This window comes from Pipra filicauda, unplaced genomic scaffold, assembly GCF_003945595.2.
Source record: "Pipra filicauda isolate LSUMZ 115617 unplaced genomic scaffold, ASM394559v2 scaffold43_size3849885_pilon, whole genome shotgun sequence".
Lineage (NCBI taxonomy): Eukaryota > Metazoa > Chordata > Aves > Passeriformes > Pipridae > Pipra > Pipra filicauda.
The window spans coordinates 3,065,653-3,082,924 of NW_024104576.1; the positions used below are offsets into that span (position 1 = coordinate 3,065,653).

General features: G+C 39.7%; 1 protein-coding gene across 2 annotated transcripts in view; it reads left to right on the top strand.

The window, feature by feature from the left end:
• The window catches only part of TBC1D14 (TBC1 domain family member 14), a 69,521-nt gene that overhangs the window by 11,568 nt on the left and 40,681 nt on the right, over positions 1 to 17,272 (top strand). For both annotated transcript variants that reach the window (XM_027736217.2, XM_039385829.1), the window contains exon 3: positions 10,689 to 10,809. In XM_027736217.2, coding sequence (XP_027592018.1) covers positions 10,689 to 10,809 — 121 coding nt within the window. The remainder of the gene's footprint in view (positions 1 to 10,688; positions 10,810 to 17,272) is intronic.

Genomic DNA, 17,272 nt, shown 5'->3' on the forward strand with positions numbered 1-17,272 from the left:
TTGATGTTGTGACACTTCCCTGGGGAGCCTGTTCCAGTGCCTAGCCACCCTCTGGGTAAAGAACCTTTTTCTAATATCCAGCCTAAACCTCCCCTGACACAAATTCAGGTCATCCCTCAGGTCTTGCCACTGGTCACCACAGTGCCTGCCCCTCCTCTTCCCCTCACAAGGAAGTTTTAACTGCAATGTCTCCCCTCAGTCTCCTCTTCTCCAGGCTGAACAGACCAAGTGCCTTCTGCTACCCCTCATATGGCTTCCCCACAAGACTCTTCACCATCCTCGTTGCCCCCTCCTTCGGACACTCTCTAATGGCTTAATATCTTTCTTATTTTGTGGTGCCCAAAGCTGCCATAATATTCAAGGTGAGGCCGCCCCAGTGCAGAGCAGAGCAGGACAATCCCCTCCCTTGACTGGCTGGCGATGCTTTGCCTGATGCCCCCCAGCACACAGTTGGCCCTCCTGGCTGCCAGGGCACTGCTGACTCATTCACCTTGGCATTGGAGAGGACTCCCAGGTCCCTTTCCCGACACTGCTTTCCAGCATCTCATTCCCCATGTCTGTACATGCACCCAGGGTTGCCCCATCCCAGGTGCAGAATCCAGCACTTTCCCTTGTTGAACTTCCTATGGTTGGTGATTGCCCAGTCCTCTCATTTGTCGAGGTCTCTCTGTGGGGCCTCCCTGCCTTCCAGGAAGTCAGCAGATTTTTCCACTTTAGTGTCATCTGCAAACTTGCTTCGTATCCCTTCTAGTCCTGCATCCAAGTCATTTATGAGGATGTTGAAGAGCACAGGGCCCAAGATGGAGCCCTGGAGAACCCCACTAGTGACAGGTCACCAGTCTGATGTTACCCCACTCACTGTTGCCCTCTGTGCTCGACCCATGAACCAATTGCTCACCCACCACATGTTGTGTTTATCCAACTGTGCTGGACATTTTGTTCAGAAGGATCCTGTGAGAGACAGTATCGAAAGCTTTGCTGAAATCAAAGAAGATTGTATCAGCTGGCTTCCCTTGATCAGCTGGGTGTGTTACCTCGTCATAAAAGGAAATCAGGTTTGATAAGCAGGACTTTCCTCTAATGAAACCACGATGTGACCAATGGCTGTGTTGTCTTTCAGGTGTTTTTTGATACCTGTCAGAATAATCTTTTCTGTAAGTTTACCAGGCGCTGGAGTGAGACTAACAGGCCTCATTCAAGAAGGCAAACAAGCTCATATTTCAGCAGTGTAGGAAGCAGCACAGGCACTGAGGATCTGTTTTAACAGATGATCCTGGCAACAGTATTTCAGCAGCCCGTGAGGCATTCAGGTGTACTCATCTGAAAGGTGCTTCAGTCTTTACAGTGTGGTTTTGGATAGTACTTATTTGAAAGCCGTGCTGTCTACTTGAACTGACAGACTAGTGGTCCTCCCCTCGTCTGTACTTATTTTCACAGCTCTGTGTAAAACAAAAGAAAAGCTGCAGAATTTTTCTGAAATAAACATTCTCTCTCAAAGCAAATCTTCCACAGGTGCAAAGCTGGAGTTCTACAAAGACGACAGCCTTTGCTTTTGATGAAGGTTAGAAATTCGTATGATACAGTTTCCAAAATTGCTATCCCCTAATTCAGAGCATGAAGTTTTGAATTTTGTCATGTGGCCTGTTCTCCACTAGGTGTTGAACTGAAACTGTCCACATTAATTGTAGTCCTTATTTTCCCTTATGTGCGGAATAACGTACTGTGGAATAATTACTGTTCTGTTAGTTCTGCCTTAAACTTTGCACTAAATCTTACTTGATATGTGGCTCTTTATTCTTAAGGAAAGTTACTTTAATAGATTAAAATCTTAGTTTTGCTGTTGAATAATGGAAACAGTTTTGCACAAACGAGACTTTAAACAAAGAGGCTTGTTGAAGTTATTTGTTCATTATGGAAGTTAAATGAAAATCTGCTCAGTGGTACTTTGAGCTTTAGCGTTGTTTTTTTAGTAATGGTACAAAACTGACTTAATGTGGTCTAGTTATTATTTAAAAGCAAGTAAAATGTGTATGTTTCTTTTCTAGTGGCTGGTAGGAAGCGTTACAGAAGTCTCACACTGGGTGGTGAATGAGATCTGTAGCATAGATGAGTGTTCTGTGTTACTTGCAGCATTCACCTTTTACTCTCCCATGTATTTTCTGAAGCAGGAATATATGTTTTTATGCCTTACTTTTGATATTTAACGTCCTGTTAAATGCTGAATTTGCGGGCAGAAAAAAAAATCTGCAAGTTCATTTATATGAACTGTTACTTTCAATTTGAGCATTAGTGACATTGCTGTTTTAGTGAACTAACCATTCCTTATTTATGTTAAGCCTCTCTTTGTAGTCATTAAGTGCCTCAAAAATTGTCGACCCCTACCATAAGAATAACAAAGAAAAATCCCTTCAGTAAATAGTAGGGTCATTCACACCTTACTTTGACAACTGACAAAATAAACAAAAGAACTTGGCAACAATCGTGAGGTAAGACAAGGTATTTGCTTAGTGCTTGGACTCCCCTTTGTGAGCAGCAGCCTTCCACAAATACGGAATCAATGAGCAGTTCAGGTCAGAAGGGACTTCTGGGGCCCGGTGGTGTGAGCCCCTGCTCAGTGCAGGGCTTCAGCCCTGGAGGGTGTTCCTCAGGACCTCGTCCAGTTATTGTGAGTTCATCCAAGCCTGGAGTTACCACAGCCTCTCTAGACTGCATGGTCCAGGATTTATCTGCTACCACTGTGATTTTTTTTTTTCTCTCCCCTTTTATCCAGTTGGAATTTACCTTGCAGCAACTTGCTGCTTTGTCTGATTTATTTTGCATGTCTCGGACACTTCAGTGCAGGCAACTCCGCTTTGTTCTCCTGTGAAATGAGGGCTACCTGCTAAGAAAAAAGGGAAATGCAGAATATTGTGGTTTTGATAAGTATTTTATTAAACTCTGCTCTTTTTTGCCAGAATTCTAGAGAAATTTCCAAGTTACCCTATTGCAAGCTATCAAGTGTCCTGTACTGCTAACTTGTATTGTATTCCTGTTTCTCTAGCTGGGGAAGTCTTTTTTTTTTTTACCCCCAAACCTGCAGGTATCTGTTACACCATAAAGCGTCGTTGTCTTTGATTCTTACTGAGCATACTGGAATGTCAGTGGCTGGAAAACTGTATTTATAAAATGTGATAGGAATTTATAAAATATGGTGCTGTTATTAGTTACCTTTTCCATAGGTAGGTCAACATGTAGGCTGTCTGGCTCTGTTTCTGTTAGATTTGTTTATCCATAAACCAAGCATTGTTCTTCGTTTAGTCTGACCTTTGGCAATCTCCCAGAGATAAAATTCTGCAACCCCTGCTTTTGTATGTATTTTTGGAATCTTTTTCGAAGCATAACTTTTGACTTGTTTATGCAGGTTCTTTGCCATAGTCAAAATACTTGAACTTTTTCTGATGTTCTGTTGGTTGGGGATTTTTTGTTTTGTTTTGCGGATTTTTTGCTATGTGTTTGGGTTTGGGTTTTTTTCCAAAGTGTGAGTTGACCTAGAGGTGATCTGAAGTTGGGAGCAGGGAATGTAAGAACTGGCAGTCACTGTGTCTAGTGAATTATTTCTAGGAACCAGTGTTACCTGGTCATGAGTACCAAGTGCTGGCTTTTACCTGTGGAGGATGTAGATTTAGGGCCTTTCAGGAGACTTTGGTGTGTCTTCCAACAAAAGTGCCTTCTCAAGTCCGTCAGTTCTCCAGTCGTCGTGATTTATGTGTCCATCTTGTTCCTCCACTAATCAGGTAACAAAAATTCCTTTGATAGAATACGTTGCTTCAGGGTTTATTTTCTCAGCCTCTGGAAATTGTTTAATTTGGAATATCTAGAGGTGAGAACTCTTTATTCTGTTTATTGAGGGTAAGTTAGGAGAGTTATGATTGGTACAAAATGCAAACGGTCATTGGAGGATGAGAAGAAAACAATATTATTATACCTTTTGCCTAAATTCCATAATAGAACGTTTCCTAGGTAGTGTTAATTGAATTAATACTATGTCAGATAAGGTGACTGGACACTTTTGCTCCCAATGCAGCAAATATTTAATAAAATTTATCTTATGTGTTTTGCCTAATAGATGCTCTATGTTTACTTAAAATGTTTTGTTTCAGTGTAGTTTTCTGGATGCCTTGTGGAATAATGCCTGTGGAGACATCTCTTACACTGCTTATGTGCTCAGTGTGGGTTTACCTAGTTCTGAGGATTAGTATCTGCTTACTTTGTCTAAAGTCCATTACACATGGAATTTGTCTGCCTTGGGTAGGCCGAGGGGCTCAAGACCTTAGTGCTCTCTCCTTGTGTAGTTTAACAGGGATTGTCAGGGTCTTCCCAGCAACAGCTGAAATGAACTTTGACTTGCCTGTGTTTCTTTCTTGCTTCTTAAGAATACGTGCAAGTCTGATACTCATTTGAAAAAAGTCTTTCAAGATAAATTTGCTCTACAAAATATGAACCTTTTGAACTCTCTCCACTATCCTTATTTTTCATCTGCTCTGCTCATGAGACTGGTAAGTCCTTCCAATAGTTAATGTGCATGACTATTCCACTTGTTTTGTCTTCTGAAAATAACCTTCTCAATCGAAAGACTAATTAAAATTTGAATGTGAGCGTGCATCTTGAGAGCAGGAAATGTTGGTGTGTTTTTAAAACTTGTAACAAAAATCTCTTGCAATTGCAAATTAGTGTCGAGTAAACACATCAGAAATTGCATCAGTCTGCATGAGCGGGGTCAGTTTCTAGATAATTTTCATACTTTTTTTTTTGTTTCTATTCTCCAACTGTCTTTTTAAGAGTAAGGAACCCATTTACTTGCAAATGTAATCTGTGCTAGATCAGTGTTAATCTACCATAGAGCAACATGTGCCATCTCACTTTTCTTTTGCTTACAATTGTCCTTCTGTGCCGCATGCCGGGAATTCAGGTACTGCAGAACTTTGTCTAAGGAGCCATGGCAAAATAGTCACAGCAACACAGTTAAAATTCAGATTTTCTGAAGAACTCAAATACTCTAGTCATGAAAACTCCTAAATCCCAAGCTCCTCTACCCTTTTGTTTCAGGAAACTGGTATACCTTGGAAATTCTGGGGAAAAAAACACCCTGTGTGTGTCCTGCAAGTCCAGGTGTAGGGATGTGTGTGTGCACCAACAGGTGTCAGTGGGTGTATATGTGTCCACCTTGCTCAGCTCCACCCTCTGACAGCTACTGTGTTGGAGCCCATCCTTTTTTTCCTGTTGTTTGTACCAGAGAAATTATTCCTTGACTCTGGTGGTACCAACTTCAGGATGGGCACAATATTGAACCTGCCTGGCTAGAGGAGACTTTGAGACTTTTCAGGGAGGAGATTTACAGCTGACTTCAAGACCTGGAATAAATTGGCAACAGAAACCATGGCAGCGCTGTCTGCTGCTTTTAGTGGATAGGTTTATGTACAGAACTGGAGGGCTTGGTGGGAGGTGGTGACCTCTTGAGAGGTGACTTGACATAAGAGACTAACCTTGCTTGGGACAAAGCACAGCTGAAACGTGGAAAAAGTGAAGAGTTGAATTTTTGTGGAGCTGCTGTGCACAACTCCTCCCATGCTCATTGATAGAGGCTGCTATCAACTTGTCACAGGGCAGTAGTTGCTGGCAGTTGTGTTACAGACTTCCTGTCTGTTTGCAAAGAGGGTTGGAAAGAACTAGATAAACTTGCTGCTTCAGTGGTGATGCAGGACCTTGTTTAAAAACACAAGCTTGAAAAAGCTGTAACAGGTGCCATATGGGTAGGTTTGACTTGATTACTTGTTATTGATGTGGTTATAATTATTTTATTTTAATTTGATTGAGGCTTAAAGCCTGTCCATGACAGCACACAAAGCTACATAAGTACGGGCAAGACGTAAATGTGCAGTACATATATGGCAACTATTCAGTAAGTTTATCTTAGCAGTGCTTATAGAACCAGAATGAAATGGTTCTTAAGTTTTATTAAAAAATAAGAATTTCCTGACACTGCTGAACTTGTCTCTTGGTATTGACTTCCTCTTTTCCCCACAGAAAAGGCAGCTGGGCAGGTTAAGATACAGTGGTGATGCAGTATCTGTATGTTCAAGCAAAAGATTGTTCCATCTCTGTCCCGTATCACAGGATGGTATTTGTATGTATGTAAAAATTAACTCTGGAGTTAGAATTAAGTTCTCTTCAGGCAGGTATTTCTTCTTCTTAGCTCAATTAAAATAACAAGGTTAAACAGCTGTTCGGTGCCAAATACCGTTTTTAGGGAACTGTGCAAAAAGCAATTTTCTATTTGAAAAGTGACCTCAATTTAACTTCTGTGCTTGGCTTTTCTAAAATAAGAAGCTGCAGACACTTAGTGTAAAATAGTTAGCACGTACAATGGGAATGCAGATGTAACCCGTGACACTTTAATGGCTCCACGCTAATGATACTGCAGACACGATGTGTCATGTCAGAAATTCCTGTTAATGTCCCTATTGTAAATCAGCCTGATGTGCTCTAATGGTTGTGAAGAGGACAATGAGACCGAGATAACGATCAGCATGTGATCTTTTCTTTCCAGGCGCGTCAACCCTTTTCTACATTCAAGATCTCAAATTAATTTTGTTATCCTAAAGCACTTGTAATGAAAGTTTGGTATCTTTTAGCCTAGCATTTCTGAGCTCGTCTTTGGAGTAAAGGTCTGTTTAAGTTTGTGGGTTTTTTGTGTTTTTTTTTGTTTGTTTGTTTGTTTGTTTTGTTTTTTTCCCCCCAAGTAGAGAAGTTTTGCTTATTATTAACCTGTATTTTCAGTTAGGTAAGGTCTCCTTAAGTTACCTTTAGAGTGGAATTTTTCTTAGTGAATTTTTTCAGAAGTGAGACTGCTTAGTACTTTTCTTGGAAATCCGAGGGAGCTGTGTTAGCATGGGAAGAAAGTAATTCCATTTTGTGCTGTGGCAGCAGAAAAATTGAGGGTTTTACTATATATATGGCAGAAATCCTTACTTCCTTCTAAGGCAGTTGCAGTAGGTATTAAGTAGGCTAAATAACCACGAGCCTGGGAGAAATTCCCTTCATAAAGATACCCTATTTCGGCAGGATGTTTTTTGAAACCCATTTAGACCTTAAAAAGGGCACTTAGTGGTGTGGTAGAAACTGGGTCCATGCACAACCTTTCCTGTTAGGATTACTTAGGTTTAATTGTAGCCTGGAGCTACAACTAATTTATAAATTAAATTCTTGATTTTTATTTATGGGACCTCTGATTCTGTGGTAATTATGGAAGTTTGATCATATTTTAAGGGTTTGCTTTCAGTCCAGAAATCTCAAGTAGTGTTTTTGTCAGGACCCTGTGGTGGTGTCCTGATTTTTTGCAAAGCTCTGCAGAAATTGAACTGGAGAACATGCCATAGTTTGTTTGTTGGGGTTATTTTTCCCGTTCAGTCTTCTAAGATCAGCTGCAAATTAGGTGGCATCTCTTCTGCTCCTTCCATGCCATCCTGACTATCTTGTGGTTTACTTTGGCCTGTTCCAGTCGGGGCAGATCATGGTTTAATGTCCTCAGTCAAAGCAAGAACAGGTTGTAGTTTGCTGTTCTACATCTGATTGTGCTGATATGTGGCCTCTGATAATATTATGCCTTTTGGGAGTTTTGAGACTTTTTGGAGTTCGTAAGGAATGTGGACACCAGCAAAACACTAGAACTCAGGCCCAGACAGAGAGCAGGGGAAAAGGAGAGTGCAGAATGGGAGTTGTATGTTGACCATGCCTGGTGCTTTCAGTTCAGTATATATATATTTTAAATTAAAAGTGAACTGACACAGTACAAAAAGGGGAAGAGATGCCTGGTGCCCTAGAATGTAGGGATAGAGAAGAGTGAGCTAAGCAAGTGCTTTGCCATCTGCTAGATAAGCTGTGGAACAGATTATTTATTATGATGGTCCCTCTAAAGGGAAAGTGGATAGTTAGGATTGTGGAATTGAATTGAAAACAAGTGAGTGAGATTGACCTTTCCAGTTTAGTTCATCTTGTGCAGGCCCTTGCAGCAGAGAGCTGTTCTATTTTATCATTCCAATTCATCTTTATTTTGCTCTGAGGATAAAGATCTACTGCTGCTCTTAAAATCCCTCAGAGGAGATTGGGGGGATTGTTGCTTGTATATACCCTTGTGCTAGCAACTTCTAATGTGGATAGATAGGGAGAGAAAATTGCTTTTAATTTTCATGTTATCGCAGTGCTAATGAAGTGTGGTGAAAGCCTTTTACTTGCAGAAGAGGATTTGAATGTGCACAGAACTGTCACACAGGTGTGCTCCTTAGGGGGCTCTTTCACTGTCCCTGGTGCTACAAGTTCTTGTTTTCTCTTAAGACAGTCTGGAATTCGCTTTTGAAGCAGTAACAACCTGAAAGAAAACTTCTAGCAAGAACAGCCAGCCTGCCTAGCATTGTTTATCCTGTTTACATGCTGTGATTTTTATGATGTTATTCCTGTCATACTTTTGTTTTTACTCTTATATATATTTTAGAACTTGATTGATATTTCTCCGTTTTAAATTAACTGAACATATATGTAAAAATTAATCTCTTTTCTGTCTCTCTTTATATATTATTTCCCTGGTAGCTGTCTCAAATGATAATATAAATCCATCCTCTCTGGTCTTAGATATTATGAAACGGGCAAGGATGAGAAAATGACATGCAGAAGCCCTTCAGGCCAATCAGAATGGAATCTGTGTATTGACAAGGTGAAGGAATTGCTGGTGGAAAGAAATTAAATTCAACTGAGATACCTTTCTTGGAAATTATTTTTGTGATATTCTCTGTTTCCCAGCAGTTGATGAATGCTTTAGTTAGCTTATAAATCTGTAAGTAGTCTCACAGCTGTAATGATGAGCCACAGGAAAGTCTCATCACTGAAATAGGAGTATGCTAGTTAGAGAGAAAAAAAGCAAAACTTTGGGTTTGATCCGGTAGTTTACCTGTAGGATTATAATGTCATGCTTTGAAAAAAGGTGAAAGGGGGGAAAAATGGCAGCATGTTTCTATGTTTTTCATGTTGTTACTCTTTAGTGCTTTCCCTACAAGTGTTTACTCTGTATCTTTATAGTGTTTCTTATTTTGTGTGGGGTAGGGTAGGAGAAAGCTGAAAGGGGTTTGTAGAAGTACAGTTGCTGCTTAGCTTTGACATCACTTGTAATGGACTTGCGTGATTTCTGTACCTAAACACTCTGTTCTTATCTTTTAATATGATAATCTGTCCCTGGTTTGAACTTCAAGGTAACTGTATCCTTGTGATACAGAATCATGTGATAATTTGTATAAATATGTGCATATTTAAGGATGGCAGTGCACCCTATTAACTTTATAGTACACTTTAACACGCTGACGTTTTTACCTCAATTGTCTTCCTCATATCAAACATTTCTCCTGTATTGCAGCAATGTTCTCTCTGTTGGTATAGCTGTGATATTTTTCGTGTCAGCTGATACAAAGTGGCCAGGAAATACGACTTTTTAGTGTCTAGGTTGTTCCTATTACAGATTTAGGAATTAGGCTGTTCTTATTATGGATTCAGCCCTTTTAGAACATGCAGCTCAATATACTTCTATTTACCAAACTTCCACACTTGATGTGTATGAAACAGTCTGTACTCAATGGGCCAACACACTGGGCATTAGGGTAGTAACTGTAAGAAAAAGAAGTAATGGCAGACTGGAAGCATCCGTGGTTTGAAGGTGCTAGAGCTGCCTGCTGATTGCAGCAGCAAAAATACTTTTGTCTCTGGATTATTTTTTTTTCTTTTAAATGAAGGAGCAAAAATCTATAGTCAGGTTTCCAGAAAAACCTACCACGAGGTGAGTAAATAACTGACCCAACCTGTATATATTTGAATACTTGCTAAACTAGACAATAGGACAAAAGAAAATTTGTTACATTAATAATGCAGACATGCTGTGGGTGTAGAATATCTATTGTGCTGCTGAAGGAGCTGAGTGCATGAGGTCTGGTCTGTACTGCATGTCCAGTTTTGAAAAAGTGTAGCTGTGGTGTAAAAATGGAAGCCTGGCCTATCGCTTTATGATTAAAAACTAGCAACGTCAATAAAACTAATTCAGTTTTTAGTGGCTTTGTGCCTGGCTTTGACTGTTCCTGCAGTGTTTAAGCTGGTTGAGACATTTCAGAGTTAATAAAATGTCTTCAGAATTAATGTGTTTTGATAGCAGCTTTTAAGCTTATTCAGGAAAAATAATCTTTTATGAAAGCAGATCAAATACAGTAAAAGGCTACTATGTCTCCAACTTTTTTGTGATTTTTGGTAGAAGTGTGTTGTAACAGGCAGGTAGAGAATGTTTACTCAGCAAGAGACTGTGTCTTAGTGGTTTTTTAAAGGAGTGAGGCTGAATGGTCTAGAAGGAGGCTAAAAAGGAAGGCCACCTATAGAAAGTTGGAAAATGAACTTTTTTTTCATCTACTAGAAGTTATTATTTAACAAAGTCCATTGCCTGGTATGGTGATAATACTGCATGATTTATCTTTTGAGAATGGGAAACAGTGTCTGTCAGCTCAACCACAAGAGGAGTTGGAATATTTGATTGGGATACATAATGTCAGCAGATTGTCTGTCCTTCTGCTTGTTATAATTAATAACCCCTTTTTTTTAATCAAACTTTTTTTTTTTTTTTTTAGGAATTTGTTTACCAGAAAGCAAAGTGCAAGATTTGAAAAACAAAATGATGTGGGATGGAAGTTTTTTGGAAAAGTACCTCTCAGAGAAAACTCACAGAAAGATCCCAAGAAAATGCAAAAGGTATTTGTTTTGTTCTGTGTTAAGATTAATGGTGAATGTAGAAGCCAGTTAAGTTTATGATCTGTATATATGACTAAGCAGCCTATTTGTTTGATGAGTTGTGCACAATTTCTTGGGCAGTAGCAAAGAAGGTTCTTAGTTGAAATTTTACTTCCATTATAACAGTGCCATTCAAAAGAATGTGGTCATTATATTGACTACTCCATGAAAACACATACCACTTGGGTATAAAGCATTTCTTGTGAAGATTCAAAGTATATGATTTTTTTTTTTTTTAATAATCAAGTTTACCTAGTTTGAAAATCTTTCTAGTATCTTATTCTTGTTCTGGCTTTCACTGGTTTGTGGCCTTTGTGTCAAAGATCCATCTATAACAGGCCATTTGAAGGGAAATTGTAGTCTTCTGGCCTTGGCTTATTTTTGCTTTAATAGTAATTAAAAGTACATAAATTCAAGATAAAGTGAACGTGATAGAGTGCCAGAAACTTGTGTTAGAATGCTTGTTTTGCCCATTCCTTGTTTTCTGAAGTACTTGCTGTTTGGAGTTGAAATTTTTCATGTGTTGGCCTTGATGAAAATTTGGTTATTGACTTGAAATGTTGGATCAATACAATACAGTTCAGGATAAGTGAGTGGAATAAATATTTTTTCCTTGTCCAAATAGCTGGATTTCAATACACGCTCAAAATGGAGTGTGTATTGAAATTATTTATTGAAATGGTTCCTTCTTTGCGCATCACTTCTCAAGCTGTGGCGTTATAACATTGTTGAAAACAACATTTCAGAGAACTGGTTCTAGTACAGATAAACCCAAGCATTTGGCTAGTGAATCAAATGACCTGCCTTTCCAATGGGGAAAATCTTGTGAAATCCAGCTATGTGGGCAGCAGTTCATGAGCTGCTCTTTCAGTGACAAGAAAACAGCCTCTTTCAATCAGCCTGACTCGATCTGGGGCTTTGGGATTTCATATAGGCATGTCATGGGTTTGGGCTTTTGTCGTATTTTACTCGTCGCTTCCTTGTTCAAACCACTGTGGGAATGGGAAGGTTTGCATGGAAAGAGAGAACATGTAAGAACTTCAAAACCAGCAGCAGTGTGTGAAATAAAAATGCTCATTTGAAGGACTGTGCTGCTTAATTTAGGGTAAAGTACTCTGGAAATCCATGTGTCATGTCACTGGGCTTAGCTGTAGTTGGGCTGTTCATAGAAATGAAATTCAGGCAGCTTTTTGAACTTGTTACTGTGCTCAACCATTCAGACTTTATCTACAGCTTGTCTTGATACAATTAACAGTTCTGAAGTGTTCACCAAAGATTTCTCATGACAGAATTGAAGAGGCCTAATAATCACAATACTCTGACACTTAGCAGTATATTTTATTGTACCACCTGTTCTTTAGTAAGTGGATAAATAATTTATTAATGTTTTTTGGTTGTTGCTGGTACTGTGAATATTTTTCCTATACATCCAAACTGTCTTAAATAGTGAGTGTTCAGTGTTCCAAGAGCATTACAGCTTTGAATGGTTGTATTAAATGTGTTAGAAAAAAGTAGCTATTAAAGATTTATGTGGTATGGCATCCAAACATTATTGAGTTTCTGGCAAGACTGCAAGTCTAAAAAACAATTGTCTCCAGTGTCTCTTGGATAACAATAACTAATCCTTCCTAATTGATTTGGTACTTTCCTGAAGTTATTTCTGACATGCAGACTTTCTGAGACAGGAGTCGTGCTGTAAATCACTGATCTGAACCTCACCAACATCTAAAAGCACAGTCCAGGTTACCCCTCCCAGTTGCTTTAACAATGACAGAGTAGCACTTGTGTTGTGGAGTTTTTGCCCATTTAGAGGCACAATTTTAGCCCTTTGGTTTGTGCCTAAAGGAGTGGTGGGTGTCTAAGTGAAGGAGGTGACAGTATAGGGCTATTGGGATGATGCCTGTTGGCCAACAGCAGTTTCTTCACCTCTCTAGAAAAAAGAGTAGTAGGCCAGAGGAATTAATGCTGCAGCTCTGTTTCACCCTTGAGGTCAGGAATTGATAACCAGGTATCTGGGGAAACCCATTTGATCTTACTTCCTTGGCATGAGCTCTTCATGCACAAGAACTAAGATGACTGGTCCACCAAGTGATCCTTTCTCAAGTCTGCTTTTGCATTTGCTTCTGTACAGACATCAAAAAACCCCCTTTGTACCAGCTCACTAATCAGACCCTGTGACTATCCCATTCATTTGGCTCTGTGCTCCTGTAACGGAGTTCATTGTTATGTTTGTGGTTCCATCTTCTCATACCTTTTTTTGTATCAATGAAAGATTATTTGTTTTCCAGAATGAGATGAGCAAAGTTGACTGCAAACTTAAATGGTCTTCTGAATGATAAGGATTGATGTGCTTTTGTGCATATTTTTAAAACTTATGTGAGGGGAACAATCTTTAAAATACGTTATTATTGTACATTGTTCTTATAATTTCCCCATAATAAGCTCATCTGGGATTGAAAACCATTTCCAAGGAAAAATGCGGTTTTAAGATAAGTGCTTACGTGAAGTACAACGGAGTTAAAAAAGGTAATGGAATTGTGAAGTAGTTAAAAATTGATCTTAGGAAGACCAGTTCTTTTTTCCTTCCTGCCTTCTTGCTAAATAAATAAATGAATGAATGATGAAACCTCCAGACCCTCAAACGTCAGTTGCCATTTGCAAGTTGCATATCGTTAAACCATGGCTGGAGATGGCTGTACATGTACAACTGAGCCAGGCACGGTATGGAAGGAGAAGAAGCATTTTTTTCCCCTTTGACCTCGCACCAGAAGAGTAGTCAGACAGGTTTTTGAGCACATAAGCCTTTTCTTAAGTCCTGTAGAAACTGTTGTTCAGCAAGTGTATATAGAGCACAGCATCAGTACTCTATTTTAACAATGTAGGAATTAAAATCACTGCAGCTAAGCTGTCACTTATCCTACTTTTAATGCTGGTAGTATACGTGACTAGTAGTCTTCTGATGAAAAATCAATATTGGTGTATGCTCAGGTTGAGTTGTTTTACTGGTCACCAAGAGCTTTCTTATAGTTTTTATCCGGTTAAATGTTTTAAAGCTTAAAAGCAGTCAGAACGAGTAGTCTTGGAGGAGCTGGAAGTGTGCTTGCAGTGGAGGTTTACATGATCAATTTTTTATATTAGTTATCTTCAGGAATTCTGCTTGAGCAGGACTGGTTACACCAGTTGCTTTTGCAACTGTGAAAATGCACTAAAAGTCAGATGACGGTACCTCACTGAGAATCACGACCAAAGTGGAATTTTCTTCCCTTCCAGTAGACTGAGGTGGGCTGTGCAACCACTGTTTCTTTTAGAAACACTTCAAGATTGGCAAGCACAGAAGGTTTGAATATTGCATGTTTGCAACTTCTCCTCCCCCCCTTTTGTTAGTGAATTCTCTTAAAAAGAAATTCCTTTAAAAACCTCAAGATGAGGCAACCAGCATATAATTTGGTTGTCTCCTCTCATGTGATCTGTCTTCACAGAACTTGTTTGCAACTGGTTAGTCAAGATTTTGTGTTAAGACTAAGGTATACAGGAAAGTCAGATTTTGGCTATATCCTAGGGACGCGTTATTAGCTTTCTTCCCCAAAAAAATGAAATTACTTTTTTTCTGTAGTGTATTTATTTTCATTTTTTTCTGCAATAGAAAAATCCATTTTTAATCAATGCATATTTTTTTCCCTTCCAAATGTTCTGTGACCCTGAGGGCTGTTCAATTTAACTTCCACTATATGAATTCCAATAAGAGCTCAATAGAATATCTTCATTATCTTTGAGTTTCAATATCAGTAAAATTCAGCACGTATAACACTTGAGGCTTTTCAATAACAATCTTTACTCATAAATTCAGGTCTAAATATTTTATGATGTCATTTGCTGACACTCCATATAGTAATAATTAAAATTTCTAATGGCAGTTCCTTAATAATAAAAAATTAGCTATTATTTTTAACTTAGGGATTGTCATATATTCAAATTTATGAGGATTTATGTTCTGAAAGAAGTCATAATGTGCTCTTGGAGGAAATGAGAGTGGATGACTCTTCCCCCTCCATCCAGGAGTAAGGATTTAAATAAATCAATTGCTGGGGAGTTGGATTCCTGCCCTGAAGTCACCGCTGATGGAAACAGCCTGCCCATCTCAGGTGCAGGGGAAAGCTGCAGGGGTTTCTGTGCAGCTGTGGGTAACAAACTTCTCTGTGCGAGGCCCCTGGAGCAGACTGCAGGCGCAGTGGTGGCAGAAGAGCTCAGAGCCAGGCTTTTCTGGACACCTGGCTTGTTCTGCCCTTGCCACTGCAGCTTCTCTGTGGTGACCACTGACAGGACTGGATGGAATGGCCTGAAGTTCTGTCAGGGGAGGTTTAGGTTGGATATCAGGAAAAGTTCTTCATCCAGAAGGTGGTTGGGCACTGGAACAGGCTCCCCAGGGAAGCGGTCACAGCACCAAGCCTGACAGAGTTCAAGAAGCATTTGGATGATACTCTTGGGCACATGGTGTGACTCTAGGGAATGGTCCTGTGCAGGTCCAGGAGTTGGACTCGGTGATCCTTGTGGGTCCCTTCCAACTCAGCATGTTCTGTGATTCTGTGAGTCAGATTGTTCAGACTTGGTAATCCCGTTAATACAATATTGCTTCTGTCATACAAGCTGCCAGCAGTGTTCCCATCCCTTCCTACCAAACTGTTTTGATTTTTTTAAAAAAATCATTCCTGTATTTGTTTCTTTGGAGAAGAGGGGGAGGTGGAAAAGTCGAATTCTTTCTTAGTGTCAACTGTAAAATTTCCCAAGTGGACTGTCTTCAGCTGGAGGCAAAACAGTTCTTCTTTTTGGAGTGATGCAGTAACAAGAAATAAATCAACATCATTTACCAATTATATTTTTCAGTAATAATTAGATGATGGATATGCTTGGGGTCAACATTCCAGTCAATTAAAATCAATTGTACTGAAGAGGCTTACTCTGCAGCATGTGATAAAGTGCAAATGAGTTATTGAAACAGCAAAATACATTGCTCGGCTCAGATGATGCTTTGTTATGGGTTGAACAGTTAAGCTTATAACAGTACTCTAGGAAAAACCTTTGTAGGTTGAACTGGGTTAGTTGTCATTCAAGTCAATCTTCACTTGATTTTTCTTTCAAGCTAGAAACCTAGCTGACTGATAAAATCACTTTACTTACTCTTTTTTCTGGCTTGAACCTCTTAGATGGAAAAGAGTTTCAGAGCAACAGCACCCAGTAAGAAATACAGAAAGAATTTACTACCACCCATGCTTTAGGCAGCCAGTGATAAAAGCTCCCGTTGAAAGTAGTGTGGTTTTTCCAAGTACAGAAAAACCCAAACCAGAGAAAAGTCCACAGACTGCTGATGTGTGGACTTCTTGTGCAGCTCCGGAAGCAGGAGCACTCCGGGTGGGAGCTGTGCAGCGTGTCCAGCTGCTGCCTCCTGTTCCGCGGCTGCACATCCGCAGCCTCTGCTGACGGGGCGCAGTTGATAAAACTCCGGAGCTGTTCTGAGCGTTTGCCTGGGCCTTGCTTTGCGCTCTGTTCACAGGGGCCACGCGGGGCCTCTTGAAGGGGAAGTGCCTGGTTCAAGCTGGCTGCTGGCTCTGGCAGGAGCTAGACCTCCAGTTTTGGATAAAGCACTGTCTTCTGCTTATCCTGTTTGTCTTTGGATAGATCCCTGGATAAATCATTGTGACTGATGGCTATAGCTATTAATAGGGTGAGCATTTGCATGTAGACTTCATTGCCACTTTGAAGCATTCTGGCTATAAACTGTGGAGTGCGTTTTTTCTGTTCAGCACAAAGAGTCTGAGGGTGTGAGTGATTCACTTCCTCTGTTCTCCTCTGCTGGGTTCATTTCTACTTGTCAGCCTTCAAAAAGGCAGGATTTAAATCTTGCACGGTGTGCCAGAGTTCGTTTCTGTTTTTAAGAAGAAGCAAGTGCAGTGTAAGAAGGCATAGTTACTGTGCTTAGTTTAAAACTAACCTATGCCTATTATTGTTACAGTCTCTGGAAATAAAGATGTAACTGATTTCCCCACTTAATAATTACAACCCAAAACTTGAAAGTTGCCTTAATGCATTGCTCTTTCATGTCTTTCCTTCTGATCCAGTCACAAATGTTTTTATTGTATTGTAACCATATGTAAAGGGCATCTAATTTGTGTGAAAATAAATAAAAATAGGAGAGGAAACCTGTTTTGTCACTGATGAAGTCCTGAGAAGCCTTTTCTTTTTCCCCAGCAAGAACTGTACTAAATAGATTATTTAGTAATTCCAGTAGACTGTATTACTCTACAAAGAGGGGGTTGCCCTTGTCCTGTCTTGAAAATTACCTGCCTCAAACAAATCTACTATCATATTTAAACGGATAAAGCAAGAGTACTATCTTCCATCCACAGTAAATGGAGGGGTAATTTAATAC